At 44.2% G+C, this 21,076-nt stretch overlaps 2 protein-coding genes across 3 annotated transcripts in view; one reads left to right on the forward strand and one right to left on the reverse strand.

The window, feature by feature from the left end:
• hps1 (HPS1 biogenesis of lysosomal organelles complex 3 subunit 1) overlaps nucleotides 1–13,131 on the forward strand; it is a 40,850-nt gene extending 27,719 nt beyond the window's left edge. For both annotated transcript variants that reach the window (XM_072479678.1, XM_072479677.1), the window contains 8 exons: nucleotides 2,540–2,719; nucleotides 3,384–3,451; nucleotides 3,977–4,108; nucleotides 4,604–4,668; nucleotides 6,995–7,137; nucleotides 8,484–8,597; nucleotides 9,083–9,165; nucleotides 11,451–13,131. In XM_072479678.1, the coding sequence (XP_072335779.1) occupies nucleotides 2,540–2,719; nucleotides 3,384–3,451; nucleotides 3,977–4,108; nucleotides 4,604–4,668; nucleotides 6,995–7,137; nucleotides 8,484–8,597; nucleotides 9,083–9,165; nucleotides 11,451–11,613 (948 nt within the window). In that variant the 3' untranslated portion in view covers nucleotides 11,614–13,131. The remainder of the gene's footprint in view (nucleotides 1–2,539; nucleotides 2,720–3,383; nucleotides 3,452–3,976; nucleotides 4,109–4,603; nucleotides 4,669–6,994; nucleotides 7,138–8,483; nucleotides 8,598–9,082; nucleotides 9,166–11,450) is intronic.
• A 3,715-nt stretch (nucleotides 13,132–16,846) lies between these two features.
• Nucleotides 16,847–21,076, reverse strand: part of st3gal7 (ST3 beta-galactoside alpha-2,3-sialyltransferase 7) — a 37,813-nt gene continuing 33,583 nt past the window's right edge. Inside the window, exon 7 of the mRNA XM_072479689.1 lies at nucleotides 16,847–18,461. Coding sequence (XP_072335790.1) covers nucleotides 18,219–18,461 — 243 coding nt within the window. The 3' untranslated portion in view covers nucleotides 16,847–18,218. The remainder of the gene's footprint in view (nucleotides 18,462–21,076) is intronic.

A 21,076-nucleotide genomic window follows, 5' to 3' on the forward strand; every position in this document is an offset into this window, starting at 1 on the left:
GAAGGAGGCCATTCGGCCCATCGAGTCTGCACCGGCCCTTGGAAAGGGCACCCTACCTAAACCCACACCTCCACCCTATTCCCATAACCCAGTAACCCCACCCATCCTTTTTGGACACAAAGGGCAATTTATCATGGCCAATCCACTTAACCTGCACATCTTTGGACTGTGGGAGGAAACCGGAGCACCCGGAGGAAACCTACGCATGATGCATTGGGTGCTCTGGATCCGTGGAACACATACAGGCCACCAACACTTAAAATCGTGCAACATTATTTTATTAAGTCAAAAACTGTTGAACATACTTTCACTGTGGGTTAACACGATATTAGATTGAACTAAAGACCTATGCCTTGTCCTAACCAGTCTATGCACTCAGCACATGGTGAAGATCTGTGCTGCAGGCTGTGAGCTCTGTCCTACTAGGAGGCTGCAGCTCGAAAGAGCGGGAACTCTGATGCTCCCTGTCTTTATAGTGCGTGTGCTCTAACTAGTGATTGGCTGCGGTGTTGTGTGTGTTGATTGGTCCCGCTGTGTGTCCATCAGTGTGTGTGTATCTGCACCATGATATACTGCTGTATATTATGACAACGCAGACATGGGGAGAACGTGCAGACTCCGCACAGACAGTGACCCAAGCGGGGAATCGAGCCTGGGACCCTGGAGCTGTGAAGCAACTGTGCTAACCACTGTGCTACCATGCCCCCCCTTTCTAAATATCTTCTGCTTAATCTGCACTTATGCCACCGATTGTGGACTTCTTAACCACTGGAAATGGTATTGATCTGCTATGTTCCATTCAAAATGCCACAGAGATCACTCCATATCTTTCTCTCTCCGACACTACAAAGTCCTAATTTTTCAAATTGTTTTTTGCACTTCTTCATACCAGACTGCATCTGGCAGCCCAGTGTTGTCGTTCCAATCTGTAGTTCATACTTGTACCACTAGATGAGGCTCCTGCTCCAGGAACTGCAGATCACATCAGTCCTTACAGCCTTGTTAATGCAATATCATCAGTCCTGCTGGAAAAAGCTGGGAACACAGAGAAAGCTGGTCAGGATCTGGAAGCAAAGTATCGGCTGTGAAGGGCTATACCTGAAAACTGAACTGTCATTTGCTTTCAGGCACTGATTGAGTTGGCCAGTTTTTCTGGTATTCATTTATCTCTCCACATTTTTGTGAAAAAAGTAAACAATTATCTTCTGTCTTACACCACAGACCTTTCTAGACTTTCTTTCGCTAGTTAGGTGTTCCAGAAACACTGCCATTCGTGAACTCTCCCCACAGAGTGGATTAACCTTCTTATTTATCTGAGGAAGTGCTTCATCTTCCACACTGATTATTGAGTCTCCCTTCAAGCACGAGAATGGCGAGTGGGAAACTCTTTTATTTAAAGAACAAATAATCCAAGAACATGAAAATAAGTTAATTGCTGTGAAAATTGCCTCGTACTTTGTTGTATTCCTTTTCTCCCAGTTGTGGGCAACAGGGCTCTAAGAGTCTATAATTATGACTGTTCATTATTCACACTGAGATTGGCTGGATGGCTGGTTCATAATAATATTAATCTTCATTGTCACAAGTAGGCTTAGATTAACACTGCAATGAAGTTACTGTGAAAATCCCCTAGTCGCCACATTCCGGCGCCTGTGTGGGTACACTGAGGGAGAATTCAGAATGTCCAATTCACCTAACACCATGTCTTTCAGAACTTGTGGGAGGAAACCCCCGCAGACACGGGGAGAACATGCAGACTCCGCACAGACAGTGATCCAAGCTGGGAATCGAACCCAGGTCCCTAACGCTGTGAAGCAACAGGACTAACCACTGTGCTATCGTGCCGTTCATGATGCAGAGGAATGCCAACCGCGCAGTTCAATTCCCATACCGGCTGAGGTTATCCATGAAGGTCCCGCCTTGTCAACCTTGCCCCTCGCCTGAGGTGTGGTGACCCTCAGGTTAAATCACCACCAGTCAGCTCTCCTCCTCAAAGAGGAAAGCAGTGCATGGTCATCTGGGACTATGGCAACTTTCATGTTTCATTCACACTGACTGACTGTTCATTCATTATTATTGAGCAAATAGTTCATTTAATTAATGCCACAAGTCCCGAAAGACGTGCTTGTTGGGTAATTTGGACATTCTGAATTCTCCCTCTGTGTACCCGAACAGGTGCCGGAATGTGGCGATTAGGTGCTTTTCACATTGCTATGTTAATGTAAACCTACTTGTCACACTATTAAAGATTATTATTATAATAAGTTCAAAATTATAACTCACTGTTTTGGGCTATTGTATGGATATAATTAGCTTTATTGCAAAACCAAAGCAATCCTCCTTGGTCCCAGTGCTAGTTTTTCCTTTATTTTCTGGTCTTTGGTTTGAATTTGTTAGGAATGGAGGTAATATAAAAAGGACAGAGCTGAAAGTACAATTGCAAACAATATTTAACTTGTGCAGAATCTGCTGGGACATACTCTCACTCTGATTATTTACCCTGATTACTTCTGCATACATTTTGTTTCCTTACTGGCAGGTTCCCTCCAGCCACGTGGCGGTGACTTTGTATCAGCTGTTGGACGCATTCACTGTCCTAGAGGCTAAACTAAGTGACGGACAGGAGCTTGGGAGCACTTCACGCATTTACCCTAACATACCTGACCTAAGGCAGAGAATGGATAAATTCATAAAGGCTGTTGGAGTCCCCAAGCGCCAGGTAAAGGCGGGGAGCGATAATTAGTTATTGAGAAAGCTTGGTATCAGGCCATGAATCCCACTGCAGGACATTGTAAAGATTCAGGAGAGTGTCCAAACCAAAATACCGCGGATGCTGGAAACCTGAAATAAACACACAAACTGCTCAGCAGGCTTGAATGAGAGGCCATTGACCTGAAATACTAACTTTCTCTCTCCACTGATGCTGCCAGACCTGCCGAGTATTTCCACCATTTTCATTGTGTTTTTTAAAGAAAGGGAAGGACAATTGAAGCAAAATCAGGATAAGTGACTGGTTAACTCCAAACTAGACCGTTAGAAGTCTGTAAAATGTAGAAGAAAAGAATGACAAAAGTGAGAGACGAATTCTACAGTTTTGAGCATCTTCATAATATTGAGCTGTATTGTGTTAATACTCTAGCTGCTGATGGCACTGTATGCTGTGTTAATACTCTGACCTTTACTGATGCTGCATATTGTTAATATTTTGGTGTTCATTATTATATCTTGTTTAATACACTGGTGTTTGCTGACTGTACTTTAAATTGTGTTGGACCCCCTTCAATCTGTTCAGGTTGCAAGTAACCTTTCTGCTGTTCTGTACTATCTGTGGAAATCCCTGTAAATTGTAAAAGGCGATCTAAATTCTTCAATGTTCACTATAGCTGCAGTCTGCCTGGGTGGAATTCAAGAACAAAGCGTTTTCCAAGCCTGACACTGTAAAATCGCAAGAGTGAGTAGTAAATCTTCTCTGTCTTTTTAAACATCATTCATCCTCTGCATATTCAAATACTAAGGATGATGATAAATTATATTACTGAGTACTTTCAATGCAAAAATAAAGCCTGCATGATGTATTTGTGCAGTCCTATCACATTGGGTGCCATCAGGCATATGGCCTTCTATAGATGCATAACCGCTGAGCCCAACCCTGTCCGTACCCAGCATGCACTTTCCAGCCAAGGTCACTGACTAATGATGAAGACTGACAAACTTCTCTCTCCCTAATGTGGCTTACTGAAGCTAATGATAGTATCCTTATCACATACTCTGGCTCAAATCAATACTGGCATGGACAGCCTGTTTCTCTAAGTGCGTTGGAACTGATTGTTGAAACTGAGACTCTGACCCCTAGAGTTCATTTTCAACCCTTATTTTGTGAATGTGTGAATTCTTCTTCACCCGTCCTAGAGTGCCCTTCAACTGACATATCTAAAGTGATTTGGCATTCTCTCGATGAAGATTTGTTGTATTGCAGACTCTTACAGGCCTGTCGGAATGTGAAGAGCCAGCTGTGCTTGTTGTACCAGCAATATTTCCTCCAGAAACCTGCAGGGGATTCTCAGCACTTGTCTGTGAACCTACAGACCAAGATACTAAAAATTGTTCAGTAAGTATCACTGTGACTAGGTGAAAGGATGGATTGACTCTTTATTTTGCATGTTGAACACTCTGGAGACAGGGATGATTTCAGACTGGAAGGCACAACCAGAACCATTTGGAACAGTCACCTGAACACTTGATAAAGATCACCGTATGTGGGTTTTTGATACACTATATATGGCCCGGGATAGTTTTATTTTATTTTATTAAGATGAGAGGGGGTACGAAGAATGTTGGGAAGTTTAATGAAAGATTATACTATCATAATTGCACTTATTAACTGAAAAATTGCTGTGATTAATAAAATAATCCGGAAAATGCTGGAAATACACCAAATGGACATCTGATGAAGACGAATAGGGTTAGATTTGAGCGAAACCCTTGTATAGCATAACTATTGGATAGTATATCATTTAATCTGGTATGATGAGACTGTGAGTGAATGTGTGCACTGAGTCACCTATCTTTATACATTACTGTGAAATCTCTTCTGTTGTTGCAGGGAGAAGTTAATGGACTGGAAGGATTTTCTCTTGGTAAAGAGCAAGAGGAACACCACCATGATCTCATATCCTTGTTCAGCACCAGTTATCAGTTCGTGATGAACTCTTATCTCTATTTTTAATTTCCTTCCAATCAGAATCACTTCCCAGATTTTCATTTCTGGTCTTTGCTCAGTTCGCTGGTCTCCATTAAGGTGCCTATTTGAATTTCTATAATTTCCCATGGTGTCCCTAAAACTAAGTGTGATGGATGGGGGGATGGTGTGGGAGTGGTACGAGGTGGATAATTTGAGAGGAGGAATCCACTCGGGGATCCTGTACTTGGGCCTTCCACCTGCGGACGGACCCCTTGCTGAAAAAATTCAGAAATGGGCTTATGATGCCCCACATAGCCAATAACCCCAATGCCAATCACTCTCTGGAGTTGCAAATGATCAGATAGGTGAGCTATCGCAGGAATACCAGTGTCTGTAGAGCTGTATTCAAACAGGGGACATCTTCAGGAGAGAACAGAAAGGACGAAAAAACTCTTCCAAATAAATAAAAGTAAATTTCTGCAGATACTGAAAATCTGAAATAAAAACAAAACATGCAGCAGGTCTCGTGGTATCTTTGGAGTGAGAGTTAACATTTCAGGTCGGTATGTAGAAGAATCATACAGACTCAAAGCATTTACTCTGGCTCTCTCTCCACAGATCTACCAGACCTGGTGAGCGTTTCCAGCATGTTTTGTTTTTATATCACTCCCAAATATTCAGAGCCACATGTTGCATGAAAATAATATTCTTAAACTGTCTTTTAGATGTTTGCGATGCTAGCTGCAGGAGCCTAATCTAGTGAAGATGCTGATTTTACTTTGGGAGGAAGTGAGAAAATTAGAATTTAAGCATCAGAGATAAGGCAATGAATATTTTTGAATGTTTCTCCAGTGTTAAGCAGAATGTTCACTATTTAAACCCAACTATTGTAATGGTGCAATACGATCTATGCTTTATCATCCATTATAGTTACGGCAATGATTGCAGCTTAAAAGTTTGTATGTGCCGGGGAGTGACAGGGCATCTTCCCTTTTCCTACACTCTTCTTAGTTGATTTATTCCAGCATTCGTTGTCTATTCATCTTGGTCTCTCTGCTACAGGAGCTACATGACCCACAAAGATCTATTAAAGGGAGAAAATGATCAATAATGAAAAATGAACCTAAATTCTAGACTTTGCAATTTGAATTCTTCTTGCTTTTAAATGCATCTGATCACTAAGCTGTCTTCTCCAGGACTCCTCATCACATGCTATTGAGGTGCTTTAGCAATAAGACACTGCTTTTAATTTCTCAGTCCTGCCTCTCCCCTTTCGTCTTGTACCCTCCACCCAGATCCCATCCATTTTTGTATGTTTTTATTTTCATCTTTTTTAAAGTCACCATGCGCAACACTCTGGCCATAAATGGAAAATCTGTCCCTCAGCTCCTGCCAAGGACACTCCTGAATTTCCCACTATGAAATGTCTGTTCTTAGATATTTGCCCACTCACTATATTTTAGAAATTTTCTTGGAGAAATCCCTCAGCTCTTTTCCTCCTTACCCTCATTCCTTCCTTTTCCACTCCCTGAACCACACATCCCAGGGAATACCTAGGTTCAAATCATTGTGGTAAGTCCAGGGTCACTATCTGGACTGGAATGGAAGCAGAATAAACTGGCTTCATTTTTGTTCTTGTAGACAGTCCACTTACTGGTACTAAAACATTTGTGTGTGGGTGTGGGTGAGGACAGACTGACACCACTGTGATGCCTACAGGTGGTTGTTTATCACTGTGGTCATAGAGGGAGAATTGGGTCATGGGTGTGGTGTTGGAGGCTGGCCTATACCTGAGCAGCAGCATTTCAGTGCCCTCAGGATACAAACAAATTCTTCTTCTCACCCTGAGGACCCTGTGCTGATAGAGCCGGTTGTCAACCACGCCCAGTGAGTCAAAAAGTTGTAGGTTGAAGACCCACTCCTGAAGCTTCAGCTTGTAACCCAAGGCTGACACTTTGGTGCAGTAACTGAGGGAGTGCTGCACGCACTGATATCTCATTGCTGCTATGCATAAACTGGCTGCCTTGTTTCCTACATTATATCAGTAACTACACTTCAAAAACACTGTATTGGTTGAAGGCCTTTTGGAACATCCTGGGTTGTGAAAGTTGCTATGTGAATGCAAGTATTTCTTTCTCTCATTTCTTACTGAATCGTGTTGAATTCAGCCATAGTTTCGAAAATTAAAGTTGAACCAGGTTTAATTACCCTGAGCACTATTGGTAAAGTTTGAATCTAATATTCTGTCATTACTCCTCCATTGTGAACCCTGTACAATGATTCCTTTTTGGTTCTCCTTAACTTGGGATTGTACCTATCTGCGAGATTTCCCTGGACTCATTCATTTCATCTATGTGGATAGGACAGTCGGTCAAATGGTTGCACCGTCTCTAAACATATCGGAAAAATCCACAGAGCTGGGGAGAGGACCACTGGCTTCATTTATCAAAAACAAGGTACAGGTCTTTCGAAAGCTTGATGGGTACTTTTGTATTAGCAGCATGAGGGTTATTGATGGGAATTGGAATATTTTCTGTGTTAAATTGTATGATTGAATCAACATGCTTTAGCTGCAAGCTACAACAGCATTTATCTATTACCCATACCTGTCACTTCATTGACATTCTCATTCCCAGGGGCAATGAACAAACTTTACCTTGTTGATCAGGAGTTTGCCCATTACAAGGTACAAGGAAATGGAAACTCTTTCCACTATTCTGTGCTGGATCTTGCACTACGACTCCAGCCTTATATTGTAATACTCAGTTACAGCATGTACATGTGTTCTCCCATTCATTTCCCTCCCTCACAGCACTGTGGGTGTGCCTCCACCACATGGACTGCAGCGGTTCAGAAGGCAGTTCACCACCACCTCAAGGGCAATCAGTGATGGGCAATAAACACTGGCTCAGCCAGTGAGGCCCATCTCCCTTGAATGAATTTGTAAAAATCCACCTGTAAGAAGGTCTGGGGGTCACTGCTGCTGGGAATAGGGAGTTATTGTCTGAAATGTGACTGCTCTGTTTGGAGTTGGATTAATGGCCCATGGATTTGTTTAATTGTCTTTATAATGTGGAAGAAATTGTGTAAATCTTAGTCTGGCTCCTGCAATAATTTTGCGTTTCTATTGGGCGGACTATGCTCAATGTGAACCTTGTCGAGTGGAATGGAATGTACAGCAGCCGAACCATCGATCATTAATAGGACTGCTGGGGGTTTGCCCTCAAAGCATTACAGAGAAGTTAATTTTTTTATGCTGCTCTTTCTCTCCCATATTTCTCTCCCTTTCCGACCAGCTCGGGTCCTCAGGCACTCCTGGATCTCCCACTGCCCTGATCAGCTCAATAATGGGGAACAACACCAGTGGCAACTATGTGTGGTACAATCTTGCTGCTCATCACCCGCCTGATGTCTCTGCGAGATGAACCCCCTTCACTCTCCCGTGGTATCTACTTGGTGGCTTACTCTGTCCTTATGGAGGGCACTGCAGAACTTTCAGCGATCATTGTCAATGGGCGTTTTTTGGGAGTTCTAAAAAATAACAGCAGAAATATCCCCCTTGCCCCCACCCCCCTCCCCTTGTGAAATGACTGAGCAATAACCTGATGCACCTTTGACCCATCTTGAGATTACTAAGATATATAAACAGGCTGTCCTTCATGTTACTGTTGCTTGGGTACACATCTCCCTGATCTGTGTTATCATTATTGCCCAGCCAGTGTAATAGTGGTCTGTTAAATATTTCATTGCCTTATATCTGTTTCATGGGAATGTTTTTAACAAAGGTTTTCCTATTTTCTAGGTGTGGTCTCTGGTTGGTTTGGGACGCCGGTATTTGCAGAAGGGCTACACCACACTCACATTCCGTGATGGAGACTACTACTGCTGCTATTTCCTTTGGTTTGAAAATGAAACTGTGGGTATTGTTTCTAATTAGTGCTTTAATAAAATGTGGAGAACCCATACAGCCACAATACCGAGCCGTGAGCTTCCGGCTCCTTCACGGAGCCTGTGCGAGCTTCCGGCTCCTTCACGGAGCCTGTGCGAGCTTCCGGCTCCTTCACGGAGCCTGTGTGAGCTTCCGGCTCCTTCACGGAGCCTGTGCGTGCTTCCGGCTCCTTCACGGAGCCTGTGCGAGCTTCCGGCTCCTTCACGGAGCCTGTGCGAGCTTCCGGCTCCTTCACGTGGTTGTGAAATTGTACCTTTTAGGAGGGTTTTTTTAAAAAGTCTTAGCGTCTTTAGGCTGTTATATACTTAAGTAATGTTCCATTGCAAACGGCTCCAGAGTGATCCTATTTACCTTTTGGGTGAAATTCTTCTGTAATCCTTCTCAAATTGTTGTTTTGTGGTCACCATTGTGAGAACCCTCACTGATGATTTTCTTTCAATCTTGCGGAATAGGGATACAAGCTGCCAGTTATAGAGCTGCCAGTACTGTCTGATGACTCGGCTCCCATTGGGACGTTGACTGGAGATTATTACAGGTACTACGTTTTTTGCAAATCCTTGATCAATTGATAAGTGGTTTGGTTTGTGGGTGTGGTGGAGGGTGCCTATAGGTGGGGAGATCTGTGGGAAGTCAAAAGAATGTTTTAAATTCTAAATGGCCCAGTGAGTTTGAAAATATGTGGGAGTGGTGCAGTGTGTTGGAACATTAACATACTGTGTCAGGACAGAATGCAGATTTTGTGCCTGTAATTCTGCGGTTATATCTCTGCTGTGGGCAGGCATGAATCGAGGTGTTTGAGCCCAGAGAGAGAGACTCTCCCCTCCACTGCGCCCTCCCTCCTCTCATAAACTCCTCTAGGCTGAAGAGTCTTAACCTCCCCATCGAAATTATGGGTAGGCTGCAGAGAAACCACCCAATAATTAGGAGACACCCTGAGAGAGGATACTGAAACATTGAGATAGAACATAGAAACAGAACAGGCCCTTCGGCCCACGATGTTGTGCCGAACCTTTGTCCTAGATTAAGAACAAATTAATCTACACCCCATCATTCTACCGTAATCCATGTACCTATCCAATAGCCGCTTGAAGGTCCCTAATGTTTCCGACTCAACTACTTCCACAGGCAGTGCATTCCATGCCCCCACTACTCTCTGGGTAAAGAACCTACCTCTGACATCCCCCCCCCCCCCATATCTTCTACATTCACCTTAAATTTATGTCCCCTTGTAATGGTTTGTTCCACCCGGGGAAAAAGTCTCTGACTGTCTACTCTATCTATTCCCCTGATCATCTTATAAACCTCTGTCAAGTCGCCCCTCACCCTTTTTCGTTCTAATAAAAAAAGGCCTAGCACCCTCAACCTTTCCTCGTAAGACCTACTCTTCAGGCAACATCCTGGTAAATCTCCTTTGCACCTTTTCCAAAGCTTCCACATCCTTCCTAAAATGAGGCGACCAGAACTGCACACAGTACTCCAAATGTGGCCTTACCAAGGTATGGGATAAAAAGGGGGCAGAATTGTGGATTTATGGCAATGAGTTTGTGTCTAACAGATTTATCAGAGCACTGGGGAAAATGAGCTTAATGATTTCAGCAAGAGGATATGGAGATTGGGAAGGGTTGCTGATGAAGGGTCAAGTGGGTGAAGAGACGAGGGAAGAGCAGCAGCAAGGACGGCTAATCAAACCTTGGTTTGTTTAGCCAGAGAAAGAGAACTGAAATGCCAGGATGTGATGAGTGTGTAAAACCCCAATAACAGCAGAGCTGGTGTGAGGTTCTGGTGGTGGTGCCATAGCAAGGTTACCCGGGCATTGGCAGTAATGTCAGAAGAGAATGTCAGTCTGTTGCCCAGCTTGAGGCTGGGAGGGAAGGTTGTAAAGCTACAAGCACTTTAGTCTGGACAAGTCAACATTTGTGTTTAAGCACGTTTAAGCAGATCAATTTAACGCTGAAAACACATTCATTGTTCCGAGACACCGGATTTTTTGCCATTGGGGCAAACTACAGTACACTGAAATCACAGCACCGAACCACTGGGAATTCGCAATAGGTCCATCGCCTTTTCAGAAGAGAATAAGATAGGGGAATGCTTTAGCTGTTAATCCTTTTACAGACATATAGGAATGAACAACACAAAACCAGGGGGAGAACACGTAACAGTCACTGCTCAAATATATTCATGGTAAATTCACAGAACAACTAATAGTCTTGGAATCATAGAATCTCTACAGTGCAGAAGGAGGCCATTTGGCCCATCGAGTCTGCACCACCCCTCTGAAAGTGCACCCTACCTAAGCCCACTCCCCCAACCTAGCTCAGTAACCCCCACCTAAGCGTTTGAACACTAAGGGGCAATTTTATCATGGCCAATCCACCTAACCCGCACGTCTTTGGACTGTGGGAGGAAACCGGATCACCCGGAGGAAACCCACGCACACACGGGGAGACAAGAGCTCCCTACCATAAATTCTGCCCTCTTACTATCCCATACCTATCTCGATGTTTCATTATCCCCTCTCGGGGTGTACAAACTCCACACAGACAGTTACCCGAGGCTGGAATTGGCCCCGGTCCCGGAATAATGATGCCGTCTTAGTCTATTTTTAGTTTACTTGTGGGACAGTCTCTAAGTTTGGTCACAAATTATTAACCTGGTAAGTGATACTGAGCTTCTTGTTTCTGTTTGTCATCTGGAGGTTGGTTGTGGGCTGGTGTAATCTTTAGTTTTCATGCAAAATGGTGATAATGGGATGGGATACACACCCAATTTCCATTTTACAACGCGAGTCATTTAACCTGTGGTCTGTCTCTTTCTCAGGAAGCTGCTGCGATATTATGGCAAAAACCACAGCCTGGAGGTGATAAAGTGCTTTGAGCTGCTAACTATCCACCTGGGTGTCATTCCTACAGAGTTTGTCATTCAACAATGCAGTGATGTGGTTCGCAAGTTGTGGGAACCCTCGCGCATCCCCCTCCTCTAAACCAGGAAGAGAAGGATCACTGGAAATTTGGAAAGGATGTTCGGTGTTGGGCGGTCACATTAATGGAGAGGGCAAACCCTCGGGAGGGAAAACTGCTACTCTTGTGAAATAAGGCTGCATATTGAATTTGAATTTTTATCTTAAACTGGGGGCAAAGATAAGTTCAGGGACCGTGATAAAAACTAATATCTGCACAGCCCTGTAGCCCTGGGTGATTGAGCTTCAAGCTTTGGAATCCCATTTGACCCCTGTGTCTCTATTATGAGATCCTCATTACTCCAAGCCTCAGCTGCCAAGTATATTTTAGATCTATACCTTGTGGTTAGTGCATCTTTAGAAGCTTAGTGTTAATGAGAAGTGGGAGGAAATGAATTCAATTCTGCTCGAATCTCTCAACTTTGGTGTTATAATCAGGTACCCAACATATTGTTGCCATTCTGATTAAACTTAGGCCCTACTAGGTAGTGATGCCATCTTGCTTCACAGTAAAACAACAAGGTCCTGTTTTGATTCATCTCTGTGCTGAGTTACTCACCTCAGTGGGTAGCAGTAGTGGGGCTGAATTGTGTCCTGGCCTAGGAAAAGCTTAATTCACCTGATGGTGTGACCCTCAGGGTTGTAGGGATGTTTTGGGATGGGGGACAGGATTTGGATGGTGTGAAATGGTCAAAAAGCCCCTGTGATTTATGAATGTTGACCATTTGGACCAGGCACCTTTCGAACAATATCCCAGCTGGGACGCTGTGCTTTCTGGAAGGGTTGGGGGTGGTACGGGGGGAGGATGGTGAAGATTAGGGTGGCGCTTCTTTAACTACAGATTAGTTACAATATGGAACTTGCTATCATGAAGAGTAATTGAATGAGAAACGTTTGAAGGAAAATAATTTGAGAGTAAAGAATAGAAGAATCGACTGATGGGGTTTGATGAAATCGGGTAGGAGAAAGATCATGTGGAGCATGCCAAACACTAGTTGGGCCGAATGGCCTTCATCAGTGCTGTTAGTTCTACACACTAACCTATCACCGAGCAGAGATTCCTCAACTAACATCTCCATGCTTTTAAAATAAATTTGACCTGAAAGCATTAACCAATCAATAAGCTAAAATGAGAAAGTTTTAAATGCTGGAAGCATTCAGCAGGCCAGGAAGGTAACCGATCTGGGCCAGGATTTTATAATCCCGCCGAGCACATGTGGTGAGCCATTTAAATCACCTTTCAGTGGGAGTGTAATATTCCACAGGGCGAGGGGCCAGTAAAATACTGGTCCTGGAAATCTGTGGAGTTAACATTTTGTCAAGTTTGCTTGAAAGCAGTTACTGCTCTGATATTCTGTGTTTGGTAAACATTACACCAAATTGTATTATCATCCTTGCAAAGCAGGCTTACAAATAATCCAATGTGTAGTGACTTCTGAACATTGAATAGAGAAGTCTAAGTTTGACTTTGTTTCTGATGTAACCGGTGATTTAACCCTTTTTCTAGTCTTCATGCTTAATAAATGTTATCTTTATCATGTCCTTTGATCTTTACTGTTAAATGTTGTGTTCCGACACATGGATCTGGCAGACTGCAGTCCTTTGGGTGAAAAGCATTTCAGATGTGCTACATCTGTATCATTTCACTTTACATCAAAGTCATTTAAGCTATTTTGACTTTACAGAATTCCACCGTGTTTCACTGGTATTTTACTGAGCACCTTCATCTGTGAAATGATTTCTTCCACCTCGTCATTCTTAACTCCACTTCTGTCTGTCACATTACGCAAGTGTTGGATCATTTTTTTAAAATAGATTTAGAGTACCCAATTCATTTTTCCCAATTAAGGGGCACATTTTTGGGTTGTAGGGGCTAAGCCCACGCAAACACGGGGAGAATGTGCAAACTCCACACGGACAGTGACCCAGAGCCGGGATCGAACCTGGGACCTCGGCGCCGTGAGGCAGCAGTGCTAACCCACTGCGCCACCCGTGCTGTCCTCATTGGATCATTTTTTAACGGAAAGAAGGGCGGCACGGTGGCGCAGTGGGTTAGCACTGCTGCCTCACGCCGTCGAGGACCCAGGTTTGATCCCAGCCCCGGGTCACTGTCCATGTGGAGTTTGCACATTTACCCGTGTCTGTGTGGGTCTCACCCCCACAACCAAAGATGTGCAAGGTAGGTGGATCCTGAGGACATCATTAAGTCCTTCAAAAGCAATTCAATGGCTGTAAGATATAATCAGTCATTTCTCGGTACTGAGATAGCCAGATAACCTGTTACACAGTAATAGAGCGATAAATGTTGGCAACTGCCTGGAGAGCTCTCCCAGTTTGAATAATTACACTTGAACAGACTGATAATACCTCCGTTTAACATCTTATCCAAACAATGTAGCATTCCATCAGTACTATATTTTTTATTCTTTCATGGGCTGTGGACGTCACTGGCAAGGTCAGCATTCGCTATCCATCCCTATTTACCCATGAGCCATGAGGCTTGCCACATTATTACAGAGGGCTATCAATAGTCCGCCATATCTGGAGTGACATTAGATTTAGATTTATTGTCACGTGTACTGAGATACATGGCAAAGTGTTGTTCTGCATACAGTCCAGGCAGATCGTTCCATACATGAAAACATAGAACATAGGATAAATACATAATAATGCATAATGAAAATACATAGACGACAGGTGAAGTATCCGGTATATAGAGCTACAACTATAGAGAAGATGTGTAGGAAGATCAGTTTGGTCCTTAAGATCAGTTCAGTCCATAAGAGGGCCATTCGGAAGTCTGATAACAGCAGGGAAGAAGCTGTTTTTGAATCTGTTAGTGTGTTCACAGACTTTTGTATCTCCTGCCCGAGGGAAGAGGTTGGAAGAGAGAACCCGGGTGGGAGGGGTCTTAGATTATGCAGCCACTTTCCCAAGGCAGCGGTAGATGTAGACAGAGTCAATGGATGGGAGGCGGGTTCGCGTCACACTGGCCAGTGTTCACGACTTTCTGTAGTTTCTTACGGTCTTGGGCTGAGCAGTTGTCATACCAGGCTGTGATGCAGTCAGATAGGATGCTTTCTATGGTACATCTATAGAAAATGTGGACGCACGTACTACCTCCTATGGCATGCAGTCCTCAACACACTGATGAAGTCTGTGTGGCATATTCATCTAGATTGGCCGCAGAGTTCTTGAATATGGACCAGTCCACTCACTGACTCCAGGCAGTCACACAATCTCCCTCAATATCAGCAAAACTAAGGAGCTGGTCATTGACTTCAGGAAGCAAAGTATCATGCACACTCCCTGTATCAATGGTGCTGAGGTGGAAATGGTGACAGCTTTAAATTCCTAGGTGTGCATCACCAACAATCTGTCTTGGTCCACCCACGTCGACGCTACGACCAAGAAAGCACAACAGCACTTCCTCAGGAATCTAAGGAAATTCGGCATATCCACACTGACTTACCAATATTTACAGATGCACCTTAGAAAGCATCCTATCTGGCTGCATCACAGCCTACTATGGCAACTGCTCGGCCCAAGACCGTAAGAAACTACAGCGAGTTTTGAACACAGCCCAGTCCATCACACAAACCCGCCTCCCATCCATTGACTCTGTCTCCACCTCCCGCTGCCTTGGAAAAGTGGGCAGCATAATCAAGGACCTCTCCCACCCGGGTTATTCTCTCTTCCGCAACTTCTATCGGGCAAGAGATACAAAGATCTAAGAACACGCACGAACAGAATCGAAAACAACTTCTTCACCACTTTTACCAGACTCCTGAACTTTTACCAGACTCTCTCATGGAATGAACTGATCTTTTCGCACATCTTCTCTACTGAGTAGTACTACACTCTGTATGCTTCACCTGATGCCTGTGTATTTACATTGTGTATTTATCATATGTCCTCTTTTTTTTCATGTATGGAATGATCTGCCTAGACTGGACACAGAATAATACTTTACACTGTACCTCGGTACACGTGACAATAAATCAAATAGAAATAGGATCACTTCTGTTGACCTAGACCAGCACTGCACGACCTTCTTAACCGTATCCTCCAGCTTAAGTTTCTGCTTATATGCCGGGAGAAGGAGCACCGACTGTGGCCTGATTTTTGAAATGCGGTCGGGGGATGGAGTGGTAGGTGCCCTTGATGGTTGTGTAGCAGTGGTCAAGGATGTTAGGGCCCCTGTTGGTTCAGGAGGGGTGTTGGTGGAATCTTGGCAATGCACTCTTGAGGTTGGCCTGGTTGAAGTCCCCGGCCGTGATGAACAAGGCCTCCGGGTATTCTGTTTCCAGGTAGTTTATAGCAGTATGCAATTCATCCAGCAATTCACTTCCGCCTGGGGTGGAATGTACATTGCTATGACTATGTAAGCTAGACTGGGTAAAAATAGAGATTTCCTTTCCAAAAGGACATTAATGAACCAGATGGGTTTTTGCAACAATTGATGCCCACCATTACTGTGACTATCTTTATATTTCAGATTTTAGTAGCACAGTGGTTAGCACTGCTGCCTCAGAGCTCCAGCGACCCGGGTTCCATTCCGGCGTCTGCTGACTGGCAGTGTGGAGTTTTCTCACCATGTCTGAGTGGGTTTCCTCTGGGTGCTCCGGTTTCCTCCCACAGTCCGAAGATGTGCAGGTTAGGTGGATTGGCCATGATAAATTGCCTCTTAGTGTCCAAAGGTTAGGTGAGGTCACGGGGCGAGGGCAAGGGAGTGGGCCTAGGTAAGGTGCTCTTTGGGGGGTTGGTGCCGACTCGATCGACTGAATGATCTTCTGCAGCGTAGGGATTCTGAATTTAAATTCCACCAGCTGCCGTGGTGGAATTTGAAGCCTTGTCCCCCACATTACTTTTACACTGCCACCTCCTCCAGAGTCTCGATGTGCTGAAGTCTCTAGGGGAAGCTTAAAGGAATTTAAAGATTATTAATATACAAATCAAAGAAGCTTAATATCAGACAGTAAATGATCAGTTCTTTAGGCTGCCTAACTCTGATAGACTTCTGACTGAACACACAGATGGGCTGATTGAACAAAGTGAACCCGATCATAACTATTGCTGTGAAATAATTTTAATGATTCACGTTTCTGGACTCACCTGACCCATTGCTTGGCCTGCCTTTGAAATGATCAAAGAAGTGTCTGTGAGGATGTGTGATGTTCATGAGTCAGGCCATCACTGACCTGATCGGTGTTTATTGGGATGCTATGCTGCTATACCGACCTGTTATTCGTTTCCCTTTTTAAAAATGTATTTTTATTGAAGTTTTCGAATTTTTAACAGAAGTCGCGTCAAAACAAAAGGAAGAGAAAAACGCCACAGGTATCAATGCAAAACAGATACAGCTGATCGCAAATGTCAGCACCAACATAGGAACAAATAACAGCAGTGCGTGAATACACGATTCGTCTGCACCAAGTGGAATACAGTCAACAACACAGTTGCATCACGGTAGCACAGTGGTTAGCGCTGTTGCTTCACAGCGCCAGGGTCCCAGGTTCACTGGGTCACTGCCTGTGCGGAGTCTGCACTTTCTCCCCGTGTCTGCGTGAGTTTCCTCCAGGTGCTCCGGTTTCCTCCCACAAGTCCCGAAAGACGTGCTGTTAGGTAATTTGGACATTCTGAATTCTCCCTCAGTGTACCCGAACAGGAGCCAGAATGTGGCGACTAGAGGATTTTCACAGTAACTTCATTGCAGTGTTAATGTAAGCCTACTTGTGATAATATCAAAGGTTATGTAATACTACATCATACCTTTCAGCATTCGCAGTGAAATCGCTGGAAAATAAAAGTTCTGGCCTCAGTGAAAATCTTATAATTAATAATGAGTCTACTCTTTGCAACCTTAATATTCTATTCATATTTATCTAGAAATCACAGCACCAAAAGAGGCCATTTGGCCCATAATCATAGTAAACAAACAACTGGTTTATGTATTTAAATGCAGAAAACCTTTGAGTGACTCGAAGCTGCCTGGAGTTTTACAGCAGGTCTCCAGTCCAAGCTATTCCGGGTCACTGGGATGCATCAACTTTTAAACCCTCTAATAAACAATCTGCGCTAACTGACAGAGTACGCTTTTCACAACTTTCAGCGCAATCAAAATCTGTGTCAGGGCCCCGTTCTTATGTTGCACTGTCCAACAGGGCGCAATCCTTCTGAGTGTTCCCAATGTCTGAAAAACTTGCTCATCTCGAGTCATTTCCTGTGTATCAAAACCATATGTCACATCTGATCCACTTATGATTTCAATTGGATTTGTGGTTGGCTATTAACTGGCCAACATGGTTCAGTTTCTGCTTTCTTATTAATCTGAAGTGTGGCCTCTCTGTACTGTCAGCAATGTTGGTTGGACGAATTGACAGTGCAATGTACCAGCTCTGGGTAACTCACCCACCTGCGATGCCTGTACATCCATTTTCTGCTTAATCCTATTGTGCGTTGTTTCCATCTGGGAAATGTTGCAGGAAGAACACAATCGTTAAGTGTATAGTTTGTCTGTGCTTGAACATTTTTGACACAGGGAGATGTCGGTGAAATGTTCGGTTCTTATGTTTTAAATATTTAAAAAAGAAAGTGAACTCAGCTGTAGGCTCTGCTTCTCCACGGTTCTACCAGCTGATCCCGCCGGTAAGGTCATTAACAACTTTTGCTTTCACCAAGGAGGCCAGGAAGAGTCTTTCTCTATTCACATCGTGGACAGCCTGAGTGTTCATCGCACTGATTCGGACAGTTTCATAGTAGTGTAAAGGCAGATCAGGACGAGACATGTCATAGCCAAAACCAGCGAGGTTAACCTCATCGCACAGCTGCAAGGCAGTGGTGATGGAAATCAATCCCAGTGTTGGAAGCACCTGGAAAAAAAAACATAAAAAGGGTGATGAGGGGGAAAAATGCGGAGCCTGGGAGAGTGGCGGAAGCAGATTTAGTCGTAACTTTCAGAACGCAGTTGGATAAATGCATGAAAGAGGAAAAACAATCTACAGGGATATGGGGGAAAAGGAAGAGGTGGAGTGAGACGAAATCAGGTAGCTCTTCCAAAGAGGAATGATGGACTGAAATGGCCACCTGTGCTGCATAATTCTATAAAACTGGAATGTAAGATGTTCATTTAGCCCTTTGGAGAAACCCACTTTGTCCACTAGCTGTGTCTCATAAAACCATAAGATGTGGGAGCAGAAGAAGGCCACTCGGCCCATCGAGTCTGCTTCGCCAAGCAATGAGATCATGACTGATCTGATATAATCCTCAACTCCACTTTCCCCATTCCCTCGATTTCCCTTACTGATTAAAAATCTGTCTATCTCAGCCCTGAACATACTCAACGACCCAGCCTTTCAGCTCTCTACGATAAAGAATTCCACACATTCAGCTCCCTCTGAGAGAAGAAATTCCTCTTCATCTGTGTCTTAAGTGGGCAACCCCTTACTCGGAAATTATGCCCTCTGGTTCTAGACTCTCCCACCAGAGGAAACAACCTCTCATCATCGACCCTGTCAAATCCCCTGAGAATCCTATATGTCTCAATAAGGTTGCCTCTCATTCTTCTGAACTCCAATGAATACAGACCCAACCTATTCCCCTCAGCTCCTTTCAGAATGAATGACTTGATTCCTTTGGTTTATGGAGTCTCTTTCATCGGTGTATTATTGTGTATTTATGTTAGGCATGGGGTTATGGGTGGAAAGAAGTAATGCCCACCCCTAATTGCCCTTGAGAGGATGGTGGTAGTGAACTTGTTGAACTTGTTGCAGACCATGTAGAGTAGGTGCCATTAAGGAGAGCTTTTGACACAGCAATAGTGAAGGAACAGTGATACAGTTCCAAGTCAGGATGGTGGATGGCTTGGAGGGAAACTTGCAAGTGGTGGTGTTCCCATGTATCTGCTGGCCTTGTCCTAGGTGGCAGAGGTTGTAGTTTGCAAGGTGCTGTAGAAGGAGCCCTGGTGAGTTGCAGTGCATCTTGTCGATGGTGCACACGGCTGCCACTGTGCGTTGATGGTGAAGGGAGTGAATGTTCAGAGTAGTCGATGGGGTGCCAAGCAAGCGGGCTGCTTTGTCTCCGATGGTGTTGAGCTTCTTGAGCAGTGATAGAGCTGCACTCATCAGGGTGAATAAATGACTGGAGTTGGAGAATCCACATTGGTAAATGACACAGACCATCAAGAGACAGAAAGAAGAACGGATAGGGATGAACTATCCCTGCAGCATCGCCATTATTGTCCCCATTTAATCAAGAAACTGGGCGAAGAGCAACGGTAAATATTGTTTGGGTCTTGCTGCATACACAGAACTGCTTCATTATCTGAGCTATTCCAGATGGAACAACATTGCAATCTGACCTGCTCTGGTAGCCACAGTATTTACATGGCTAGTGCAGTTCGGTTTCTAGTCAACAGCAACCCCCCAGGATGTTGATAATGGGGGATCCAGCGATGGTAATGCCATTGAATGTCAAGGGGCAATGGCTTAATTCTTTCTTTTATTGGAGAGGGTCAATACCTGGCACTTGTTTGGCACGAATGTTACTTGCCACTTGTCAGCCCAGGCCTGAATGTTGTTTAAACCTTGCTGCATATGGACTTGCACTGTTTCAGTATCTGAGGAGTCACGAATGGCGCTGCACGTTGTGAAATCATCAACAAACATTGCCACTTTTGGAGGGAAGCCATTGATGAAGCAGCTCAGTTCTGGGGACACTACCCTGAGGAGTTCTTGCACAGGGATGTCCTAGGACTGAGATGATTGACATCCAACAACCACAACCACCTTTCCTTGTCCTAGATTTGACTCCAGCCAATGGAGATTTTTCCCTCTGATTCCATTTGACTTCAATTTTACTCGGCCTTCTTGATGTCAAGATGTAACCTCACCTCTGAATTCAGGACTTTTGTCTCTGTTTGAACATAGGCTGTAATGAAGCCTCGAGTTAAGTGTTGCTGGTAGAACACAGACTGAGCAGCAGTGAGCAGGTTATTGAGAAAGCTTGGCTTCTCATTCCTTTCAACCTTGCCGAAGCCATGCGCTATTGGAATGAAATTCCCGTTCCATTTAAGTCAATGGGAAAGAACATTGGGCGGGGTGTTAATCGGGCCATCGCCTGGCTCTCGCTCCGATTGCTCTACACCCCGGCACCTTCACTCAGGTTGATTAAATTAAAATAATGGGGATAATAATACAGATGCTGCCGTAAAGCCCATCCCTACCCCACCCCCATTAGTGACTTTTTAAATGCTCATTGCTGCCCTACCAATGTGGATTCTCTAATCATCCCGTGTCTGCGTGGGTTTCCTCCGGGTGCTCCGGTTTCTTCCCACAAGTCCCGAAAGTCGTGCTGTTAGGTGAATTGGACATTCTGAATTCCGCCTCTGTGTACCCGAACAGGCGCCGGAATGTGGTGACTAGGGGGTTTTCACGGCAACTTCATTGCAGTGTTAATGTAAGCTTGCTTGTGACACTAATAAAGATTA

Source organism: Scyliorhinus torazame, chromosome 16 (assembly GCF_047496885.1).
Source record: "Scyliorhinus torazame isolate Kashiwa2021f chromosome 16, sScyTor2.1, whole genome shotgun sequence".
NCBI classification, from domain to species: Eukaryota; Metazoa; Chordata; class Chondrichthyes; order Carcharhiniformes; family Scyliorhinidae; genus Scyliorhinus; species Scyliorhinus torazame.